We start from the raw sequence: 25658 nt of genomic DNA on the forward strand, positions 1-25658 counted from the left end.
ATATTAACGACCTGGATGTGGGGGAAGAAGGGTGGGTTGGCAAGTTTGCAGACGATACAAAGGTTGGTGGTGTTGTAGATAGTGTAGAGGATTGTCGAAGATTGCAGAGAGACATTGATAGGATGCAGAAGTGGGCTGAGAAGTGGCAGATGGAGTTCAACCCGGAGAAGTGCGTGGTGGTACACTTTGGAAGGACAAACTCCAAGGCACAGTACAAAGTAAATGGCAGGATACTTGGTAGTGTGGAGGAGTAGAGGGATCTGGGGATGCATGTCCACAGATCCCTGAAAGTTCCCTCACAGGTAGATAGGGTAGTTAAGAAAGCTTATGGGGTGTTAGCTTTCATAAGTCAAGGAATAGAGTTAAGAGTCGCAAGGTAACGATGCAGCTCTATAAAACTCTGGTTAGGCCACACTTGGAGTACTGTGTCCATTTCTGGTCGCCTCACTATAGGAAGGATGTGGAAGCATTGGAAAGGGTACAGAGGAGATTTACCAGGATGCTGCCTGGTTTAGAGAGTATGGATTATGATCAGAGATTAAGGGAGCTAGGGCTTTACCCTTTGGAGAGAAGGAGGATGAGAGGAGACATGATAAAGGTGTACAAGATATTAAGAGGAATAGTTAGAGTGGATAGCCAGCGCCTCTTCCCCAGGGCACCACTGCTCAGTACAAGAGGATATGGCTTTAAGGTAAGGGGTGGGAAGTTCAAGGGGGATTTTAGAGGAAGGCTTTTTACTCCGATAGTGGTTGGTGCATGGAATGCACTGCCTGAGTCAGTGGTGGAGGCAGATACACTAGTGAAGTTTAAGAGACTACTAGATGGCTATATGGAGGAACTTAAGGTGGGGGGTTATATAGGAGGCAGGGTTTGAGAGTCGGCACAACATTGTGGGCCGAAGGGCCTGTACTGTGCTGCACTATTCTATGTTCTTATGTTCTAACATATCGGATAACCTGTGCTGGGTCCAGCACTTAGATGCAATGATAAGAAAAGTGCACCAGCATCTTTGCTTGGAAGGTTAAGGAGGTTCAACTCATCATTGAACATTCTAACAAACTTCCACAGGTGTACTGTTGTAGGTATCCTGATTGGTTGCATCGAGGTCTGGTCTCGCATTTTGAATGTGCAGGACCATAAGAAACTGCTGAATAGTGGATTCTGCCCATATATGTATCACAGACGTACCTATAGGAGGTACAGCCTCAAGAAGATGTTATCTATCATCAGTGATTCTCACCATCCCAGCCATGCCAACTTTTCACAGCTACCAATGGCAGGAGGTACAGAAGTATGAAGTTTCACATCACCAGGTTCAAAGCAGATGCTTCCTTTCAACTGTTCGATTCTTGAATCAACCAGCACAACCCTAATCACTACAGTTTAACAACACTATGGACACTTTGACCATTGTGCACTGAATTGGACTTCCTGTTTTAATTGTGATTCTTGCAAAACAAACAAAAAAAATTGTGTTTAATTAATTTTTTTCTTGAAAATGCTGCTTGTATGTGATGTTGCTGCAAGTAAGTTTTTCATTGCACCTGTGTATACCGTACCTGTAATTGTGAATATGAAAATAAACTCGACTTTGATACTTTGGTATTTATTCTCGCAAATATAGTACAGAAAAAAATGTCTTCTCTTCTCCTCTGCAACATGCAAAGTAAATAATCCAGCTTTTTGTGTAGAATTATGGGATGACATCTAAGGTGGTAGCATCATTGACAATCACTTGGTTGTTCATTGGCCAAGCAGAGTGGATATTCTTGTCAAGGTTTCACAGGACCTTTAGCATCCACTTATGTTAGTGTGAGAGAAGTATTTTTCAGTGATATCTCACTTTCAAAATTATCAATGTTTGGACAGTCAGTCCAGTTCCTTGGTAGGATTAGTTTTAAAAGAAAGTTCTTTTTTGGTATTGTTACAGTAAACTCTGGTTGTTGTGGGAAGAAGGAATTGTAGGTGGGAAATACAACCAATAAGAACCTAGCCATGAGCAGTACATAACAACTCACTGCTGTCATTAAATTGATAATTTGGTCAGTCAGGGAATTAGCTATCACATTGTTCTTACTTCTCTGTGGTTAGAACATTAGATTCTGAGATTTCTATTGCCTCCAAGAGGTTTGTTGGTTGCTTTAAAGAGAAAACCATGGAACGGGGATACATTAAAGATTAAACAAAGGTTTTTTTGAAATTAAAGAAAATAAATTATTCACAGTGTACAAGTTACTTAGTGGAATAAACAATCAGCATGTGAAGTGCTGATTGATTTATTATGTTTGAATTTAACAAATATCAGTACATTGTGATATACTGTTTTATGTAGTTTACAGCTTTACATGTCTTCATTACCATTTTAAGCTTCACCTACTTTGGATATTTTTGTTTTTTTGCTGCTTAGGTCGTATTTTTTGAGGAGGAGTGTAGTATCCTATCACGCAACACCAGCCCCTGGTTGCCTTCCTTACAGTATGTATTTCAGGATAAGACGTATATTTATCTGGTGAGTAAACAGAGCAGAGTAGAGCAAAACAGTAACTGGGGATCGGGTGAAATGTCCTACTCTAGTTTCGTTTAGTTTGTCATTAAACACAAAGTTGTCTTATTCTTTCCTGAACTCAGTTCTCATTTTGTCCTGCCTAATGGGTATAAAGACAATTTTAATGCCCCATACAAGGTTATCTTACTGCAGGCAAGGAATCAAATTTTTGATATTCCCACAAATGCCTTAATTTGTCACTTGTCGGATGAACACAAGATGAAGCCAATTTCAGTTAGCACATGGAATCTCCAAAATCTGTTGCCTTTCTCCCAGAAAACAATGATTCCTCTTTTGCCCATTCCCAAAAAACACATTGCACTGAACATTTGAAATATTGCAAAAGTCTCAGAAATCCTGATAAGATTTTCTTCTTCACAACATACATAAAATGCTGGAGGAACTCAGCAGAAAGAGCACAGTCAATGTTTCGGGCCAAAACCCTTCATCAGGACTGGAGGAAAAATACGAGGAGTAGAGTTAAAAGGTGGGGGCAAGGGAGGAAAAAAACACACGGTGAAACTGGGAGGAGGAGGGGTGAAGTAAAGAGCTGGGAAATTGATTGGTGAAAGAGATACAAGGCTAGAGAAGTGGGTAATCTAATAGGGGAGGACAGAAGGCCATGGAAGAAAGAAAAAGGCAGGGAGGAGCACCAGAGGGAGGCCATGGACAGGCAAGGAGATAAGGTGAGAAGGGGGAAAGGAAGATGGGGAATGGTGAAGGGGGGCATTACTGGAAGTTTGAGAAATCGATGTTCATGCCTTCAGGTTGGAGGCTCTCCAGACGGGATATAAAGTGTTCTTCCTTCAACCTGAGTGTGGCCTCATCGCGACAGTAGAGGAGGCCATGGACAGACATATTGTAATGGGAATGGGAAGAGGAATTAAAATGGGTGGCCACAGGGAGATCCCACTTTTTCTGGCTGACGGAGAGTAGGTGCTTAACGAAGCAGTCTCCCAATTTGCGTCGGGTCTTGCCAATTTATAGATTGGGAGACCGTCTCATCAAGTACCTTCTCTCCGTTGGCCAGAAATCTTCCCTAGTATTACATTCACAAAATTACTTTATATTTGTCAAACACTGTTTTTCCTTCATGAAATGGCGTTAACAGCTTGTGTCAGGATAGATGATTTAAAGTTACCTATTTTTTTCCTACCGCCTTTCTTTAATTGCGGCATTACATTTGATTGCTAATGATCTACCAGGACTATTTCAGAATTTAGAGAAAATTGGAAGATCAACATTCATGCATCTTATACCCACCTTGTTCAGAATCCTAGGTGTTAGGTTATGAAGTGCAAGGTATTTGTTAAGGTCACCGTAATTTATTCTGTATTTTTAAAAAATGCTAATTGTCACCTTGCTGTCATCTTTTGCGAGTGTAGCTTCCTTTTTGTACCATGGGGTGTCACTGTGATCTTTGAATTGATGTATATTATTTTTATACAGCATTGCTTAAATTGTTTTGGGGTGTTGATGTGAGAAAGAAGAGACTTTCGGTAAAGCTTTACTTGATAACTTCAAAATTAAGACAAATTGGTCAGGTTAAACAATGCATATAGACTTTACTTGGCTTTGACTTGATTGGCACTCTGTGACATGCTTACTGTTCAGAAAATGATGCTGTGGTTCCTTAGCGACAGGAGAGGTACCAGAGGTTTGAAGGATAGTCACTGTTGTTCTGCTGTTTTTTTTAAATAAAGGCTCTAAACATAAACCAGGAAATTATTGGCTGATGAGTCTGACATCAGTTGTGGGATAAGGTAGTAAATTGGATTAGACATTGGCTTTTTGGGAGAAGCCAGAGAGAGAGGTAATACAGGGTTGCCTCTCTCTGTCTGGAGGCCTGTGACCAATAGTGTGCCACGGGGATTGGTGCTGGGTCCTTTGTTTGTCATATATATCAATGATATAGATGATAATGTGGTTAATTGGATAAGCAAATTTGCAGATGACACCAAGATTGTGGGTGTAGCGGACAGTGAGGAGGGCTATTGTGGCTTGCAGAGAGATTTGTATCTGCTGAAAAAATGGTCTGAAAAATGGTAGATGGAATTTAATGCAGACAAATGCGAGGTTTTTGCACTTTGGTAGGACCAACCATGGTAGGTCTTACACAGTGAACAGTAGGGCACTGATTGTGGTAGAGCAAACGGGTCTGGAAATGCAGATACGTAATTCTTTGATGGCATCACAGGTAGATGGGGTCGTAAAGAAGGCATTTGGCACATTGGCCTTCATAAATCAACGTACTGAGTACAGAAGATGGGATGTTATACTGAAGTTGTATAAGAGGTTACTGAGGCCAATTTGGAGTATTGTGTGCAATTTTAGTCACCTACTGTACCTACAGGAAAGATGTAAACAAGGTTGAAAGAATACAGAGAAAATTTATAAGGATATTACTGGGTCTGGAGGACCTGAGTTATGAGGAAAGAGTGAACAGGTTAGGACTGCATTCTTTAGAACATAGAAGACTGAGAGGAGATTGGATAGAGGTGTACAAAATTATGAGGGGTATAGATAGAGTAAATGCAAGCAGGCTTTTTTTTCCCACTGAGGTTGGGTGTGACTACAACTAGAGGTCATGGCTTAAGGGAGAAAGGCGAGAAGTTTAAGAGGAACAGAGGGGGAAACAACTTCACTCAGGGGGCGTGAGAGTGTGGAATGAGCTGTCAGCATAAGTGGTCTATGCAAGCTAAATTTCAATGTTTAAGAGAAGTTTGGATACGTACGTGGATAGTAGGGATAAGGAGGGTTATGGTCCCGGTGCAGGTCGATGGGAGTAGGGAATTTAAATAGTTTCAGCATGGGCCAAAAGGCCTGTTTCTGTACTGTGCTCCTCTATGACTATGGTGCAAATTCTTGACCCCGTGGGGAAATCTACCTTAATGAAAGTAATCAATATTTAACTACTTTGCATTTCTTTCTTTTCCCATTAACAGAGTGCCAAAGGAAAAGAAAATAGAATCAGAATAAGGTTTATTAACACTAACATATGTCGTGAAATTTCTTGTTTTGTGGCAGTACAGTACATAAAATACGATAAAGTACAATTAGAAATAAAAATAAATGAAATAAGTAGTGCAAAAAGCAAGCAAAATGATGAGGTAGTGTTCTTGGTCAGTCCATTAGCTGCTCAGAAATCTGATGGTGGAAGGGAAGAAGCTGTTTTAAAAAAGATGAGTATGCGTCTTCAGGCACCTGTACCACCTCGATATGATAGTATTAAGAAGAGAGCAGTCCTGTGTGATGAGAGTCCTTGATGACAGAAGCTGCCTTTTTGAGGCATCACCTTTTGAAAGTGTCCTCTATGCTAACGAGCCTGGTGCCTATGATGGAGCAGGCTGAGTTTGCAACTCCCTGCAGACGGCGATTCAACCTGTAGAAATGCTCTCCATCTGTAGAAATCTGTCACTCTTTGGTGACCTACCAAATGTCGTCAAACTCCTAAAAAATTAGGACAAGTTAGCAATCTTGTCATGTGAGGCCCCTTGGGTAAGAGTGACCATAATATGGTGGAATTCTTCATTAAGATGGAGAGTGACATAGTTAGTTCAGAAACAAAGGTTCTGAACTTAAGGAAGGGTAACTTTGAAGGTATGAGACGTGAATTAGCTAAGATAGACTGGCAAATGATACTTAAAGGGCTGACGGTGGATATGCAATGGCAAGCATTTAAAGATCGCATGGATGAACTACAACAATTGTTCATCCCAGTTTGGCAAAAGAATAAACCAGAGAAGGTAGTGCACCCATGGCTGACAAGGGAAATTAGGGATACTATCAATTCCAAAGAAGAAACATACAAATTAGCCAGAAAAAGCGGCACACCTGAGGACTGGGAGAAATTCAAAGTCCAGCAGAAGAGGACAAAGGGCTTAGTTAGGAAAGGGAAAAAAAGATTATGAGAGAAAGCTGGCAGGGAACATAAAAACTGACTGTAAAAGCTTTTATAGATATGTGAAAAGAAGAAGATTGGTTAAGACAAATGTAGGTCCCTTACAGTCAGAAACAGGTGAATTGATCATGGGGAACAAGGACATGGCAGACCAACTGAATAACTACTTTGGTTCTGTCTTCACTAAGGAGGACATAAATAATCTTCCGGAAATCGTAGGGGACCGAGGGTCTAGTGAGATGGAGGAACTGAGGGAAATACATGTTAATAGGGAAGTGGTGTTAGGTAAATTGAAGGGATTAAAGGCAGATAAATCCCCAGGGCCAGATGGTCTGCATCCCAGTGTGCTTAACGAAGTGGTCCAAGAAATAATGGATGCATTAGTGATAATTTTTCAAAACTCTTTAGATTCTGGATTAGTTCCTGAGGATTGGAGGGTGCCTAATGTAACCCCACTTTTTGAAAAAGGAGGGAGAGAGAAACCGGGGAATTATAGACCGGTAAGCCTGACATCGGTGGTGGGGAAAATGCTAGAGTCAGTTATCAAAGATGTGATAACAGCACATTTGGAAAGCGGTGAAATCATCGGACAAAGTCAGCATGGATTTGTGAAAGGAAAATCATGTCTGACGAATCTCATAGAATTTTTTGAGGATGTAACTAGTAGAGTGGATAGGGGAGAACCAGTGGATGTGGTATATTTGGATTTTCAAAAGGCTTTTGACAAGGTCCCACACAGGAGATTAGTGTGCAAACTTAAAGTATACGATATTGGGGGTATGGTATTGATGTGGATAGAGAATTGGTTGGCAGACAGGAAGCAAAGAGTGGGAATAAATGGGACCTTTTCAGAATGGCAGGCAGTGACTAGTGGGGTACCGCAAGGCTCAGTGCTGGGACCCCAGTTGTTTACAATATATATAAATGTCTTAGACGAGGGAATTAAATGCAGCATCTCCAAGTTTGCCGATGACCCAAAGTTGGGCGGCAGTGTTAGCTGTGAGGAGGATGCTTAGAGGATGCAGGGTGACTTGGATAGGTTAGGTGAGTGGGCAAATTCATGGCAGATGCAATTTAATGTGGATAAACGTGAGGAGATCCACTTTGGTGGCAAGAACGGGAAAACAGATTAGTATCTGAATGGTGGCCGATTAGGAAAAGGGGAGGTGCAACAAGACCTGGGTGTCACTATACACCAGTCATTGAAAGTGGGCATGCAGGTACAGCAGGCGGTGAAAAAGGTGAATGGTATGCTGGCATTCGTAGCAAGAGGATTCGGGTACAGGAGCAGGGAGGTACTACTGTACAGTTGTACAAGGCCTTGGTGAGACCACACCTGGAGTATTGTGTGTAGTTTTCATCCCCTAATCTGAAGAAAGACATTTTTGCCATAAAGGGAGTACAAAGAAGGTTCACCAGATTGATTCCTGGGATGGCAGAACTTTCATTTGATGAAAGACTGGATCGACTAGGCTTATACTTTCTGGAATTTAGAAGGTTGAGGGGGGATCTTATTGAAACGTATAAAATTCTAAAGGGATTTGGACAGGCTAGATGCAGGAAGATTGTTCCCGATGTTGAGGAAGTCCAGAACGAGGGGTCACAGTTTAAGGATAAAGGGGAAGCCTTTTAGGACCGAGATGAGGAAAAACTTCTTCACACAGAGAGTGGTGAATCTGTGGAATTCTCTGCCGCAGGAAACAGTTGAGGCCAGTTCATTGGCTATACTTAAGAGGGAGTTAGATATGGCCCTTGTGGCTAAAGGGATCAGTGGGTATGGTGAGAAGGCAGGTACAGGGTTCTGAGTTGGATGATCAGCCATGATCATACTGAATGGCGGTGCAGGCTCGAAGGGCCGAATGGCCTTCTCCTGCTCCTATTTTCTATGTTTCAATGAAGTATAGCTGCTGGTGAGCCTTCTTCATAATTTCATGAATATGTTGGGCCCAGGATAGATCTTTAGAGATGTTGACACTTAGGAACTTGAAACCTCTCTCCCTTCCCACTGCTGACCTCTTTAATGAGGACTGATGTGTGTTCCCCTGATAACCCCTTCCAGATGTCCACAATCAATTCCTTGGTTTTACTGACGTTGAGTGCCAGGTTGTTGTTGCAATACCACTCAACCAGCCGATCTACATCACATCTGTATGGTTTCTCATCACCATCTGAGATTCTGCCAACACCAGTTGTGTCATCGGCAAATTTATAGATGGTGTTTGAGCTGTGCCTAGCCACACGGTCATCGATGTATAGAGGGTAGTGCCGTGGGCTAAGTACGCATCCCTGAGGTGCTGGTGTTGATTGTCAGTGAGGAGGAGATGTTATTTCCGATCCACACTGACTGTGGTTTCCTGACGAGGAAGTCAAAGATACAGTTGCAGAAGGATGTACCAAGGAAGTTTGGTATTGAAGGTGCTGAATGCTGAGTTGTAATGAATAAACATCAGCCGGACATTGTCAAAGTGACCCAATGCAGAGTGGAAAGCTAGTGAAAATGTCTTGTGATTCCATTCCCATCCTCCCCTACACTCACCTTTTTATTCTGGCATCTTCCCCCTTCCTTTTCAGTCTTGGCCCAGAATGTCGACTGTTTATTCATTTTCATAGATGCTGCTTGACCTGCTGAGTGTGTGTGTGTGTGTGTGTGTGTGTGTGTTGCCATGGTATTTTATGCACCTTTTGGAGAAGCTGCATCGGGGATGGCAGCATGGTCGCATTGTGCTTGTTGAGGCCTCCCTTTGGCCCTATTCTGGTGGTTCTATGCTTAAAGTGTCCCTGTACAATTAAGACTTTGTTACCATGGTGATGGAATTAGGAATGGGACAACCATCTCCAATTACCAGATTACACACTGGGACCTTCTGGTATCTTATCTCTTCCTCTGTCGAATAGACCAGGTCTGTCTGACTTGGTGGAATAGAAATATACTTATTATACGTGATGCTTTATAATATGTTATGCAAGTTAACCCTTTAGGCTCTGTCCCCATGTCTGACATCTTCAGAACAAAGCCACAAAGTTGCATTCCATGCTCTCTAACAATTGCCTCTGGATGGGTATGCAACATTAAGTTATTCTAGGAGATGGAGGTGTATAGCGTGACTCCTAAAGCAACATGCTTACAGAACTGAATTATGATTAGAACTGTGGAGTATTTATTAATATGGATTTTGTTTCACCTAGGTAATGGAATACCAGCCAGGGGGCGATCTGCTGACACTCCTTAATCGTTATGATGATCAGTTTGATGAGAGTATGGCTCAGTTTTACCTGGCTGAGTTAGTTCTGGCCATTCATAGTGTTCATCAGATGGGTTACGTTCACAGGTGAGCAACTTTATGAGATCTGGAATTTGGGCGATTAGGAATGTTAAGATAAATAGAGGTCACAGATACAGAAATGAATGCAATCATTCAATCTCCATTCATTGTGTGTGCCTTGTCTTTATAAGGGGTCAGCTACCACCTTATCCAGGCTACAGTTGGAATCATAAAGAATTCTTAAATGGTGAAAAAGCAATATTGCACAATTGGATATAGATTGATGTACTGCTTTCTGTATTCCATTGTGTAACAGTAGGCTATATTTCTGGGTTTTCCTGTATCATTTTCATTCTTAGAATTTGAGGCATTCTCTGTCTCAGGCTGCTCTCAAAGGTGAATACTGACTGTATGTTTCTGAGTTTGTACTTGTTGCACTCCTAGGTACAGTAGATAACATAGCATGACAAAAATAACAGCGAGGGAACCTCTTCATTTGAATACTTTAGCGTCTTGTCCACATCAACTTAGGATCATATTTTGCTACTTTCTTTTAAAGTGAGGGATAAATTAAACTTAATTGCTATAACATACACTCAGTGACCACTTGATTAGGTACAGGAGTGTACCTAATAAAGTAGACACTAGAGTGGAACCCAGAGTGGTCTTCTGTTGTAGCCCATCCACTTTTAGCGTCAATGTGTTGTGTGTTCAGAGATGCTCCTCTGTACACCACTGTTGTAACACGTGGTTACTTGAGTTATTGTCTCATTCCTGTCAGCTTGAACCATCTGGCCATTGTCTGACCTCTCCCATTAACAAGGCAATTTCGCCTGAGGAACTGTCACCCACTGGATGCTTTTATGTTTATCACACCTTCTCTATAAACTCTAGAGACTGGTGCATGAAAAGCCCAGGACATCAGCAGTTCCTGAGATACTCAAACCACCCCATCAGGCACCAACAATCATTCCATGGTCACAGTCACTTGGATTATATTTATTCCCTATTCTGATGTTTGCTCTGAACAACTGAACCTCTTGACCATGTCTGCATGCTTTTATGCATTAGATATTTGCATTAACGAGGCAGTGTACCTAATAAAGTGGCCACAGGTGTAGAACAGTACAACACAGTACGGGCCCTTTGGTCCATAAGGTGCCAAACTATAAAAACCTACTGCAACATTAAACTAGACTGTCCATAGCCCTCCTGTTTTCTTACATCCATATGCGACATACACTCAGTGAAGTTTTTAAAATTCCTTGTGGTTATTCTGTGGCAATAAGTTGGTGTGTGAATAGACCATGTAACATGCAATATATTATTTGAGCAGTTCAATGTATTCTTATAATTCTCTTTAAGGTGATGAGGTCTAATGTTTGAGCTGGCCAGGCTTGAATAACCTGGTGGCTGACTCTTTTTCCTATTTTTGTGTTTTTTCCCCAAGATATGTTAAAAGATAATTGTGCTTGGGTAGATTTTGGTGTTAATTTGTGCACTGAAAAGAACCATTGTATTTTCTTTCCTTAAAATTGCTAAAACAAAAGTTTGAGACACTTAAAGTATGAAGAAATTGTCTCAAATGATAGCTAAAAACAATATTCCCCATTCTTTGCCCAGGGCTGGTAGTTTCTCATTTACATATCATTGCCTCAAAATTGGACCATTTGTGTTTCTGGTTGAAGTCCTAGCCAACAGATAAATGGACTGGGCTCATCATGTTTTGTTTCCTCATTATCTTTCCTGTGTTTCACTGTTATCTAGCTCTTTTAAAGTATATAACAACAGAAGTCAAATGAAAGATCAATACTTGAGGTCTTTATAAATGACAAGGAGTACATCATGCTGAAAATAGAGAAGTATGACGTAGTCTCTCTCCCAGAATGTTGACTTTTATTTGTAAAGCAAAAGCATCCCATGTAGTTTTTAAATGGGACAGTGAGGTGAAGTGGGGTGGGGCAAGGCTTCTATGGAAATAGAAACAGACAATGTTTATAAGTTAAAGAGACTTCATTGATACCGGGAGAATTAGAAAATAGATCAAGCTGCAGAGTGGGTGAGCAATAGATAAGATGCAGCCAGGGTTGCCCAGGTGATGCAGCTATTTGCAGAATTATCTAGTTAACAGATTGATTTAGGATATGTTTTCCATGCTTTATTTATTTAGCCCTACATATCTTTTGTTGCCCTTGCACCACTTTCTGTGATATTCTCATGACTCAGCTTCAATCCTTTCTACTCCAATTTGCCCTATTCCCCATAGTTGTCTTCTCTTGAGAAAGCTATTATTCTTGAATACTTGCCTAACTGTAACCTTGCAATGTGGTTTGCATTCCTTGGTGCTTTTACTAGGATAACTGGTACAAACTGCTTTAATGTTTTGAGGGGAAATTTCTCAAATGCATTCACTGTTCATAACAATGGTGCCTTATTGAATATTCAGGACGATTTCCCAGCAATGAGTGCAGTAATGGAATCAGCACTAAAAGGGGTCATGATAGCACTTTATATTAATCCATTATTGATGACATGGTTGCCCCTAAAACCTGGTGCAAAGCCTGTTCTTCCCACTGCTGTAGCAGAAATATTGGGAACCTGTTTGAGAGCTTTCCTGCTGGCGCTTCTGCAACAATGAATAATCATATAGCTGCACAGCTTCTTGTGGATTGGGCCACCGATTCAATGTGCAATGGCTGCCTTTAGAGAATGGAATTGGTTGGACTGCGGACAGTAGTGTACTGGATGACCATCAAGATGCAGGGCTTAGGCCTGCAATATGGACAGCATGTTGAATATGGGCTGTTACTAGTGAATGACAACAGCAGAGAAGTGAGCCTGCTGGATCCATATGTTTTGGTTTCTAACCTCATCTTGGCTGTGATGGAAATCGGGGATCTCTTCCCAGCAAGGTTGCACAGCTCTCTGTAGGCTGGAGATTTTTCCATTTGTTGGGTTTGTACCACAAGTCTTTGAGCTGGGAAGAGTTGTAGAATCAAACAAAATTATGGCAACACATCAGTTTCCATTATGAATGTGGGTGGCTTATCAATACATGGAGAAAGTGCTGTCGGTTCACGTTAGTGTCTCTTGCTCCACATGCTCACCACCTCTGAGTCTGTACTACTCGTTCCAGCCGATCCAACTTAGCCCTCAAGCAGCCACTGCACATTGCCTTAGTAGCTCACTGTATATAGGCCATGCAGTGATTTGAGATGATCAATTCATTGCTATGCACAGCAGCTCACAGTCCAGGTTGATTCCATTTTTTAAATGGGATATGGCCCTGTGAGACTTTGGACTCCTAAGTTCAAGGGCAATATGGCAAATTGGTTCCCTGTTGGGTCCTGTCAAATGAGGTAACAGTATGTTTCCAAAGGTACTTGCATTCCTTTTCCCAATATGTATCAGTCTATCTTTTCTGTAGCATTACACCTATAGAACTATCATCCCCAGCCCCTATCTTTTCTGTAGCATTACATCTATAGAGCTATCATCCCTAGCCCCTATCTTTTCTGATACCACTCCATTTCACCCCCACTGCTCTCTGTCTCACAGATACTAGTGAGATCTTATTCCTACTGCTACCAGACAACAAACTTTAATCATTCATCACTCCCCAGGCCCTTCCATCTCCCAGCTGCCTCCATGGTACATTTATGAAAATCTGTTTCAACATGCATGAATGTTCTGTTTTCTTAATCAGCCAGAGGTTAAGATTAATTCTGGTTAATGTAGAACTCAGTTCTCTCACAGGATTGTGTTCAGTTGAGTTTAATTGGATACCATAGGAGGTCAGATGATAGAAGAATAGCAGAATTGTGTCCAAAGACAAAGTCAACTGAAGTTTCAAATAGTGGATGCCTTTTTATGTCCCTTTTTATAAGACCACTTGGCATTTCCACACTTCAAAATAATCGTAAATTAGTTTTGTGCTACATTTCATTTCACTGTCTGTTGAGTAGGCTTGTTCGTTTAAGTATAATTACCATTATTAAATATTTGGGCCTTGTGCTATAGAAGGGCAATGCTGCTAAAGTTGGGACATTACTGCCTGTTAATCTGTTATATGCTTGCTCCTGTTTCTGTCTCTTGTTTTCATATGTTTATGTGCTCAAGTGTTGTAATGTGACGTGAATCTACAACATGCTGACTCAAATGAGAATGTAATCAATAACTTATAATGATACTTTTATTAATTGCCCATTAATAATAGTAATCTCTAAATTGCACCATGGTGTACTAGTACTGTCATTTGATAGAGTGATTTATTTGCTTCTGTCTTGTCAGAGATATCAAGCCAGAGAATATTCTTATTGACCGAACAGGACACATCAAATTGGCCGATTTTGGATCAGCGGCCAAACTGACAGCAAACAAAACGGTATGACAAAGAACCCAGAATGCTAAAGATAGCCTGCATGTTGATAATGAAGTACACCAGGGTGATAGCCTGTATATCCAAGTGCAGCATGAGGATTTGTGCATTTTTATGCTTTTATGGAATCTCGTAAGAGATAGATGGGGATTAGTTTGAACTGAACACCTTTTTTAACCTAAAGATCAACTCTCTAGTAAAATTAAAGACTGCTTCCATTTAGCAATTATTACCAATACTGGAAATACTCAGCAAGTCAATCAGAATTTGTGAGAGAAACAGAGTTAATGTTTTGGGCTGCTGGGCTTTCATCAGAACGAAAACATTTTAAAATTACCCCTGTTTTCAAGTTGCAGAAAATTGGGGGGGGGGGACACAGAAAACATAGTAAAGATTGGAAAGACTGAATGTGGAGATGAGAGACTGAATCACTCAAAACTGGTGATGCCGACTGAGCGAGGGTGAAGGTAATTCAAGCTATCTATCTGGAGGAGAAACCTGACATCAGAGGAAACTTAACCTGGGTGATAGGGAAATTTGAATAGATTAGGACTTTATTCCGTGGATTGTGGGAGATTGGGGGGAGATTTGACAGAGATATATGAAATTATGAGGGGTATAGATAGGGTAAAAAAAAGCTGGCATTTTCTACTGGGGTTGGTTGAGACTAGAATTAAAGGTCATGGGTTAAGGCTGAAAGGTGAAATATTTATGAGGAACATGAGGGAGAGCTCCTTCACTCAGAGTGTTTAGTTAGTGTGGAACAAGATGCCATTGGAAGTTGTTGATACGGATGCAATTTCAACATTTTAGAGAAGTTTGGATAAGTACGTGATTAGGAGGGGTATGGAGGGCTATGGTGCAGGTGCAGGATGATGGGGCAAACCAGATATGCCGAAGGGCCTTTTTCTGTGCTGTTGTGGTCTGTGACGTGAAAAAAACAATGAAAGAATTGAATTGAATTGACTTTATTACTTACATTCTTCATATGCATGAGGAGTAAAAATCTTTGTTACGTCTCCATCTAAATGTGCAATTTATAGTAAATTATAATAAATAGTGTGTACAATAGGATAGTCAATATAACATAGAAATACAATGGTATCAGCATGAATTAATCAGTCTGATGGCCTGGTGGAAGAAGCTGTCCCGGAGCCTGTTGCTCCTGGTTTTTATGGCTGCGGTACTGTTTCCTGGATGGTAGCAACTGGAACAGTTTGTTGTTGGGGTGACTCAGGTCCCCAGTGATCCTTCAGGCCGTTTTTACACACCTGTCTTTGTAAATGTCCTGAATAGTGGGAAGTTCACATCTACAGATGCGCTGGGCTGTCTGCCCCACTCTCTGCAGGGTGCTGCGATTGAGGGAAGTACAGTCGCATACCAGGCAGTGATACAGCCAGTCAGGATGCTCTCAGCTGGGCCCCTGTGGAAAGATCTTAGGATTTGGGGACCCTATACCAAACTTCTTCAATCGCCTGAGGTGAAAGAAGCGCTGTTGTGCCTTTCTCACCACACAGCTGGTGTGTACAGATCACGTGAAGTCCTCGGTGATGTTTATGCCGAGGAACTTGAAGCTGTTTACCCTCTCAACCCCAGATCCATTGATGTCAATAGGGGTTAGCCCATCTCCATTCCTCCTGTAATCCACAACCAGCTCCTTTGTTTTTGCGACATTGAGGGAGAGGTTGTTTTCTTGACACCAATGTGTCAGGGTGATGACTTCTTTTCTGTAGGCTGCCTCATTATTATTTGAAATTAGGCCAATCAGTGTAGTGTCGTCAGCAAATTTAATTAGCAGATTGGAGCTGTGGGTGGCGACACAGTCATGAGTATACAGACAATAAAGGAGGGGGCTTAGTACACAGCCTACACAGCCCTGAGGGGCACCTGTGCTGAGGGTCAGAGGGGCAGAAGTGAGGGTGTGAGACAAAAATCAGCAATTGCAGAGAATCCAGAAAATACCTAACAACTTAAGCAGCAAGAAGCTCAAGAGTTAATGTTATGGTTTGATGATCTTTCATCAGAACGAACTCATTCTGACATAAACAGAATGGCTGATAATCTGAAAATTTTAAATTCAGTGTCAAAATGGAACAGTTACAACTTGCCTAATTGAAAATGAGACACCTTTCCTCAAGCTTACACTTGATTTTGTTCTAACAATGAAGACAATGGAAGAAGTGTCAGAGTGGGAAGAAGAATTAAAGTAATAGGTAACTAACGTATTAAAGTAAAATAATGGTAAAAGGTAACTTGGGTTTATTTTTGCAATCTGCTACTGGTTTTTCAGTTGGGTTGAGTTTCTCCATTGTAGAGGAGATTACACTGTGAGTGTTGAAAGCAGTACAAACACACTTTCCCTCCCCTTTTAGCATTCCAATGGGATCATTTGCATCATGCTCATCTTAATTACTCATCCATTTCACCACATCCTCTCCACTGTTCCAGGAAAACACAGGAGCTGCTATGCCTGCCCTTTAATCTCTTCTGTGTCCATCACAACACCCCTTCCAGAGGAAACAGTGATTTCCATCTACTTTTTCCTATTTAATGTACTGCTTTTTTATAAATAATTTCTCCCGTCTCTATATGGCATTCAGTTTTGCACTTCAGCACTCGTAAAAATATTGTGTTGTTCATAAGGAGTAAAACTGTTCTCACCATATAAATGGAATAATAATATTTTTCTCAAAGAAGAAAGTGGGCCTTTAGGAGATTCTGCGATTTCTGTAATGATTTTTTTTCAGTTTATGGCAATACATCAGATTACTTCTTTGAATATGAAACTTGATTAAGCCTTAATAGTTTTTTTTTAAATCTAGAACCAGCTGCAGTATCCAATGTTGCTTGGGTTATTATGCCAGCTATCATGACCTTTGCATTTATTTCCATACAGCCAGGTTTTATAACACTTCTTATAAATGACATTAAATCTAACTTGTGTACATAACTTTCCATTAATTATATCTGAGGATTAAAATTACGTAACTTATTTTAAACACACATGGAAAATAAAACTGCATTTAATATAGCTCTATCTATTCAAATATACCTATTCAAATTTACTTCTGCATTCTCCCCCTCTCCCGAGCAACCAACATATAGCTGACCATTCCAAAAGTATTGAGTTTCAACTCTTAATGATTGTCCTTGTCAACCTTGTCAATGCTCACAGCAAAGCTAAATTGAAGTCATTTCAGTTGAAAAGATTGAACAATTGGGATAATTGGTATAATGATAAAAGACATTTTCCCCACTACCAGTGATTACTGGAGCTTCAGTTACATGTGGCAGTAATTTTTTAGCTGATTAATCTTGTGCAGTGGCATAGGATTGGTGGATCTGATTTCCTGAGTAGCACGATTAGAGTTCCTTCTTTTAGTTCAGGATTTTGCATGTCAGATGGTGACAGAGTTTAAAAATTAAATAGAAAAATGTACAGCCTCATCAATGTCTGTCACACTACCAATAGATTTATACTGTATAGGTTGTCGAGGAAGCTTAGAAAGAAGGTCTTTATTCATGGCCTATGCTGCATCATGTTTTTGGTGCTAAAATTGATTTTTCATGAAAACTATTGGTAACTTGAACAGCATTGAGTTACATTTGGGAAAATTAAGTGATGTAACAATCTCCCCAAGTTTTCCATCATATAAATTTTTAGATTTGAAGAACCAGCACACTGACTCACTGAAAACCCCAAGATTCTTGGCAGTGATATAGTAACTATAAAGACAAAAGTGATTTTTTGTTTTTGTTTTCACCCCTAGTTTATGAGAAAAAGGCAGCCACAAATGTCACTTTATAAATATTGATTTTGTTTACTGTTGGAATATACCAGCGATTCATTAAGTTATATAGCATGGCCCTCTGGCTCAACTCACCCATGCTGACCAAGATGCCTATCTAATTGAATCTGACTTGTTTGCATTTGGTCCATGTTCCTCTTAACTTTTCCCCTCCATGCACATATCCAAATGCCTTTTTATATATGTCATAGTTGTACTTGCATCTACCCCCATGTTCTGGCTGCTTGTTCCATACATCCTCTTTCAGTCTTTCCATTACTATACAAATTGGTTTCTTGAAGCACAGACCTGCTAGATTTGATAACAGTGGGATCAGATTCTAAAGTAAATTGCACTCAGTGGCCAAACTTTATCAAGAACAGGAGTGGACCCCTGTGTGGTCTTCAAGGTTTGATGTATTGCACGTTCAGAAATGCTCCTCTGCATACCATTGTTGTAGAGTATGGTTATTTGAGTTACTGGCACCTTCCTTTCAGGTAGAACTAGTCTGGCCATTCTCCTCTGACTGCTCTCATTACCAAGGCATGTAGCAGCAGCTCGATCAAAAAAAAAAATGCCACTGCTGGAAACCACTTTTCATCACTTCTCAGCTCAGCTTTAGCTTCACTTTTCACCATAGCCACAGTAGTGGCAAAGCTGCATCTTTTAGCTTTAGAGCAAATTTGTGACTTGGTTTTGTTCATACCTTTGCTTACTGTCAGTGATGTAGCATCTTGTTAATTCCCAAACACTGTGTAGCAATCTTTTCTTGCATTTCAATAAAATCAACAATGTCAGTGAAAGTAATCTTACAGTTGTGCCTTTTTCTGCAGTTCACACTTCTCCATTTATCCCTAAGTATATAGGACAATTTATTTACTATAATTGTTATATTAGCAGGTATACCTTGCTCATGCATGTACTGCACTTCTCCCATGGCATTGCAACAACCTCTAAGGAAAAGACAGTAGTCTTCAAGAGCTTTCATGAGATATAGTATGGCCAAGAAAGCCTTTTCCATTCAGCCCACAGCAATTTTCTGTTTGTCACCAAAATTTTCTATAGTAAAGCTTTGGCCTTTAGATAACCTTGCTCCAGGCTGGCTCACTAGCAACTTTTGAGTAACACCCTAGGGTAACCTCCAGTGAAGTATTTGAGAAAATAGAGATAGTTGCCATAATCATCAGTCTTGCTTTCGATGCTATTCTTGAAAGACCTCACACGTGAATGATACTGTAATGAATCGCCATCGAAGATTTGGATCTCTCTTTTATGCAGAAATGCAATGTATTGTTGTTGCACCAATAAGCTTGCTACTTCCTTTCGTGCCCTTGTGGGCTCCAGCACACTACTTAGATTTCTATCATCTGAAACACGAGTGTCACCGTACCGTCCTCAGAAGCACCTTGTGCTATTGGATATAGCATTGATTTAGAGTGCCTCATTGGTGCAGGCTGAGAGTGAACATCCTGAACTACCCCTTGGGGTCCAAACCCTTAGCTTAGACATTTGAGGAACAAATATATCCACATTGACAGAGTATGTTGTATTTTCTGTTCCTTGTCAGCATAGCAATTCACACCATAGAACTGTCCTGTTGGAGGACGTTTAGCACCCACATAACTTGATGCCTTCAGCGCTTTCACTTTGACCATCTTGGTTACAATTTCTTCTTGAAAATTAAACTGTTCCATCTTTCTTTATAGGTGCTCCTGGCTTCTCTGAAGGTATTCTGCCTGTTTTTCCAATGAATGTTCCCTTAATATTTGTTGCCTTGCACATAACGCAGCTAAAGCAGCCTCCGTTCTACTGCATGCCGAAGTATCAGATGCATGGGACACTCTGCTAGCAATAGAACCTACTGCACACACATTAGACAAATTGTCTTCAGGGTGTGTGTCATCCTGAAAATCATCAGCTTTTATATATAGTCAGAGTATGCCCTGTAGCTTGATAAATATTTTTTCTTTTAGTTCTGACTTCAAGGTCTCTGCTTCCAGCTTCATTCGTGTTGTTTTCCAAGTGCACGAACCAGACAAAACAACGGCATTCAATATTTCGCACTTCAACAGAACGTAGCGCTGAACTCTTAGGCAACCACCACACTACTGAGCTTACTGTCTGCAATGACCATTCAAAACTGTGTTCCAATCCCAGACACACAGTATGAATCAACTAAAGGTCGTTACTTGCCACAAGCTACTCCTGGCTGTGGTGCTTCTAATTTCGCAGACACCTCCGAATGTCAATGTTTGTTCAGTATAACTGCTGAATTCTTTTGTTGACAGAATGTAGTGGCAACTGGAATAATTTGAGTTTGATGTATTGTACGTTCAGAAATGCTCTTCTGCACGCCACTGTTGTAGAGCATTTGAGTTATTGGTCCCTTCCTGTCAGGTAGAACCAGTCTGGCCATTCTCCTCTGATCTCTCACTTAACAAGTTATGTAGTGGCATCTCGAATAAAGAATGCTGCTGCTGGCAACCACATGGGTAGTTATCTTGTATAACGTGCCCTCCAATCAACCCAATAGTAATGTTTCAAAAAGTTAAAGAAATGTATTCAATTCTATACTAGCAACTAACAAAACATACAATCTCGTAGCGATGAAATTAAGCGAAGTTAATTCAAATCAAATTCAAGTTTAATTATTATTCAGCCATATGTGAATACAGCCAAATGAAATGGCATTCCTCTGGGGTCAAGTTTCAAAACATACACAGCACAAGGCACAGGCACATTCAAGATGGTGAGCACACATATAGTTATGCAAAAAAAAATGCATACTATGTAATTAAATGGTCCACAAAAGATATGGCACCCAGAATCAAACTGCCCAGAACAAAACATGAATATGTAACTTATTCCCTTCACTTTTACCACACCCTCACCCACATGACTAGTTACCCTAATAAACACACAATACAGAATACAATGCCGATAGAACACAGATGCCTGGCTCCTACAAGGTGTTTTCACCCACAAAGCTGCTACTCACTGGATTTTTTTTTTGCTTTTTTGTACCATCCTCTAAACTCTGGAGACGTGTGTGTTGAAGCATGGATGAAATCACTGGAGAGACAGAGTCATTGGTAGATACAAAGCAGCTTCTTTATTCGACACAACAAAGTACAGCAGGCATCATACGGATGGAGACGCTTTTGGTAGAAAGGTCTGCTAGCCCAATGTGGGCTCGATATTTATATGCTAAACACAAAGGCAATCGCTACTTAAAAAGTTACAAACAATGCTTCCTTTTGGAGCTACCTACAAAACATCACACCTTCGGATTTCATCCTTTCCTTCCGACGCCAACATGTCTGGGTTGGTATCCACAGCCTTTAGTTCAGTCCACAATACATTTATTGGCATTTTACGTGCTAGCATAGAAGACAATTAATATTTATAAAATATAGATAATACTGTCTTCGAAACTACAGTATCTGGTCAAACTACAGCGCCAGAAGCATCTGGTATTCACACCTATTTAGGAAGCGCATTGGTGTGGACTCAGTCCACAGTACTTTGTCAAATAGAAGTCTGGTGGCCAAAGTCATTTAAGTGTAAATGAATCATCTGCCCAAAAAAACTCACTCTAACAGTGTGCATAAGAGATCTCAAGTCAGCAGTTTCTGACCTGCTCAAATCACTCTGTCTAGCACAAAAATGATTCCATAGTCAAAGTCATTTAGATCACATTTATTCCCCACTCTGAACAATGGTGGAACTTCTTGACCTCGTCTGCATGGCATCATGCATTGAGTTGCTGCCCCATGATTGGCTGATTAGATATATAATGAGCAGGTGTATCTAATCAGATGGCCACTGAGCATACAGTATCTTCAACCATGGAAAGACAGAGGTCCTAAATCTAGGGCCCTCTTTGGATTTTGAGGACCATAGAGGGTAAAAAAATGAAAGACAATCAGGTTTGTGAAAGGAATTGTGCCCTCAGTACCATAGGGTATATTCGGACAGTGGTAAAATTAAAATAAAGAAAATCAGTAAGATAAACAGACTGCATCAAAAAAAATTATCGAATAACATCAGTGAAAACCTGAAGAACCGGTGGGTAGTGAAGTGTAAGGTCTATGAGAAATCAAAAGGTTAATCAGTGTGTGAAGGTGGAGGATAACTTCTAAATTAATGCCAGACATCTGTGTTCATAAGAAGGGGGAATGATGCAAACATTGAGGCGAAGGAGGAAGACATTGAATTGTTAATGTGTTTATGAGTAAAGTGAAAGAATATTACTGCACTTCACATATGCCATGCATGGATGAAATAGATCCTGGACAGTTAAAATAAACAAGGGAGAGAATAGGAAATACCTTCCACTATTTTTCTGATCCTTTCTGGCTACTCTCGTCATAGAGTCACATAGCACAGAAACAGGTCCCCAACTCACCACCCCAAGTACCAAGTACCCTGACTGTACTAATCCCGTTTTACTAGCACTAGGTCTTTAACCATCTACTCATGGTGATTCAACTGCTCATCCAGATATCACTTAAATGTCTGAATAGATCCTAGCACCAGCCACCCAGGCAATGCATTACAGATTCCAACCACCCTCAGAAAAGGTTCTTTATCAGATGCTCTCTAAGCTTCCTTACTCTCACCAAAAACCTGTCTTTTAGTTTTAGGCTCCTCTGTTATGGGGTATTTGAGGATTAAAATGTTAATACCATTGCACCACTGTTTGAGGAAGAAAAGGATAGAAAGAGTAATTACATGCAACTGATGCTAACACTGGTGGTAGCAAAATTATTGGAAGAAACTGAAGAGCAAAAAAAAATCATTTAGAAAGGCACAGGTTGATAAATGCCAACTAGCATTTATTAAGAATGTGTTGTGTCCAACTTGCTATACTAGATTTGCTGTGAATACAGTATAGAGTGTAGTTCAGATAACAAAATAATGCCAAGGCATAGTGTAAATATGATAGGAAGCTAAGAAATGTAAGTGAACAGAAAACCTTAGAATTAATGCCTTTTGGATCACCTTATTTTTGTCCTGAAGATGGCATGTGGGAACTATTTAAAATATCAGTTAGGGCCAGATAAAGCATTGTATTTCAATAGGTGTGCAGGAAAAGGGTGAAAACATTAGGAGAGGGTTCAGGGGAATTTACAAAGATATTGCCAAGGTTACAGAAGTTTCGTTATGAGGCAGGGTTGGCTACTCCATTGTTTCTTTTTGTGCAGTGAAGGCGATGCACGGATTTAATAGTGTGTACTAAATTATAAGTAGCCTAGGTAGGTAGGAGAAGAGTATGAATATCAAGCATCAGATGGAATTGTTAGAGCGTTGTGAGTTGATGGTTTGGGAATGGAAGTGGAGTGGGAGCCCAAATGATGATTGGGCCTGAAATTAAAAATGAACTTCTGGCACTACTAAGATACAGGCTGAGGGATAGGAGCTCAGATTAGTCTCAATTGCTGTTTTTTTGGCCAGCATTGAGATGTCTTGAAATAAATTCACTTGATTCAATGAAATCTCTTGATAACATTAACCTCCAAATTGCTTCAGCATTACTGACTTCAGATCAGCCTATTTTGATGGTTTTTATGTTGTAGCTGTAGACAAATGGTACTAAAATGTCTTCAAGTACAGTGTCTTTAGTCACATTTGAAAGAATCCCTGTGTCATCTAGTTTTCTTTCAGATTAACTCAAAATCTTGGATCAAAATGCTGTTTTTTTAAAATTACTGTATGATGAGCAATTTACTGTGTAAATTTTAATCTGTTGGAGTTAGAGATGTGTTAATAAACTGTCACTGTGGAAGATGTAAGAATGGTGGATTGATAGTAACTCTTGAGGTATAGTTTTAAGTATTCAAAATAAATTGCATTTATTATCCAAGTTATGTTTGTCATCTATTACTGTGTATAAAAACCATTATTGATGCTTGACTGCAATTCCAAATTTTTTAATTAGAGTACTTTCAATGTTGTTGTTCTTTAAAGACAGATATTATTCTGGTGTCACCCAGCAAACTTATTGTGTAATGTAAACATGATCTCTTTATTTCATTACCCAGTGTTAATTGACTATCTGCAGTATTAAACCAACCACCACTTAATAGTTTTTACAATAATGAAGAGTAAAAAGAATATGCCTACCTAATTATTTGAATCCATGTATATTTTCCTTTGTATCTCTAATAGGTGAGCTCAAAGTTGCCATTTGGCACACCAGATTTCATGGCTCCCGAAGTATTAACTGTGATGAATGGAGATGGATGTTCTTCATATGGTGTAGAATGTGACTGGTGGTCATTGGGAGTGATTGCTTATGAAATGATTTATGGGAGATCTCCATTTGTTGAGGGAACATCAGTCAAAACTATCAGCAACATCAAAAATTTCCAGGTTTGTGCTGTCTTTCAGTATCTTATGTGTTTATTGTTTGCTTCATTTTTTATTAAAACATACTGGTTTAAAAGCTTTATATTTAGATGGATTGCACTGTATTTGTGCTTTAAAAAGTGTCTTTCTGTTGGTCCTAATGACACTATGAGTTGAATTCTGTGTACTTCGCAAACCAGTGAATTCCTGCCCTTTTCCTTAAATATGTGAGAGTTGTCAAATAAAGGCTCGTTGGTTCATCATGAGCAAAATGTTTCCATCAGCTGTAACTTGGATGTTGGATCAAAATATTTCCAGTTATAATATCATTCTGGCTATCTTCTCTACACTTCTTCCCCCAGGCAGTTAATCTGATCAACTATTCTAATTAGCCCCCCTCCAAACCCTCTATCGCCTCAGCCACTGCACTGCAACCACTTAAAATCACTTTTTATAGTGCTGTTTACACTGTAAATATGTGATTGTGTTAATGCACATTTTATTCGCTATCCGTATTTCTAAGTTTATTTACATATAATTATTTATACTTGTTGAATGTTGTTCCTTTTTTGTTACCTGTTGTACCAACACTCCACAGCAAATTCCCAATGCATGCTAATGTATATGATAAATAAAGTTAATCCTTGTCCTTTGACCAGAGGTTCTCCCCTGTGTTTGCATTTTGCACTCAAACTTTTTTTCCATTGAATGTACACACAAATAATTTATAGCAACCAACCTGCATGTTTTTGGGATGTAGGAGGAAACAGAGCTTCTGGGGAAAACTCTTGTGGTCAAATGGAAAATGTGCAAATTACACAGACAGTGCCCTTGGTCAAGATTGAAACTGTGTTGCTGTGATGCACCAGCTTGCTGCATAACAGTTAGGCATGGTTGGACGATGAGATGAATAATAAAACAAGGCATTTTAAAGAGAAAATATAGTAATTTTAAATGTGAATCAGATGCCAGTAGGATGAAATTGCTGCTCCAGATGAACTGCATCCATGCATTTTAAAAGTATCTGGGAAAAGGTAGATGTGGCATTAATATACAAATTTAATAATTTATTAGCACAAGCTGTAGTGTTAATGGATATTAGATAACTATGACAATAACTATATTGAAGGAAAGGGTAGAATTCTTGTAGACAGTTCAGCTTAATATTGGTGGGGGGGGGGAATGGAATCTTTTCCAATAAATTCTGTAACATTGAAGAACATTTAGAAATGTTAAGTTGAATAATGAATAGTCAGTCTGGATTTCAAAAGGAAAAGTCTTGCTTGATTAACTTTTTGAATTTCTTCAGGAGATAACCAAGTAGATAATATAGTTGATATGATTTACTTATATTTTCAAATCCTTTGATAAAGTACCCATGACTGACTAACAAATAATATTGGAGATTGCAGGATTAGGGAACAAATAGCAG

The 25658-nt window shown here is 39.9% G+C and overlaps 1 protein-coding gene across 2 annotated transcripts in view; it reads left to right on the forward strand.

Annotated features, from left to right (window-relative positions):
- Positions 1-25658, forward strand: part of cita (citron rho-interacting serine/threonine kinase a) — a 225379-nt gene that overhangs the window by 36665 nt on the left and 163056 nt on the right. For both annotated transcript variants that reach the window (XM_072247918.1, XM_072247919.1), the window contains exons 5-8: positions 2408-2509; positions 9633-9775; positions 14000-14093; positions 24047-24250. In XM_072247918.1, coding sequence (XP_072104019.1) covers positions 2408-2509; positions 9633-9775; positions 14000-14093; positions 24047-24250 — 543 coding nt within the window. The remainder of the gene's footprint in view (positions 1-2407; positions 2510-9632; positions 9776-13999; positions 14094-24046; positions 24251-25658) is intronic.

This window comes from Mobula birostris, chromosome 31 (assembly GCF_030028105.1).
Source record: "Mobula birostris isolate sMobBir1 chromosome 31, sMobBir1.hap1, whole genome shotgun sequence".
In the NCBI taxonomy this organism is placed as follows: Eukaryota; Metazoa; Chordata; class Chondrichthyes; order Myliobatiformes; family Myliobatidae; genus Mobula; species Mobula birostris.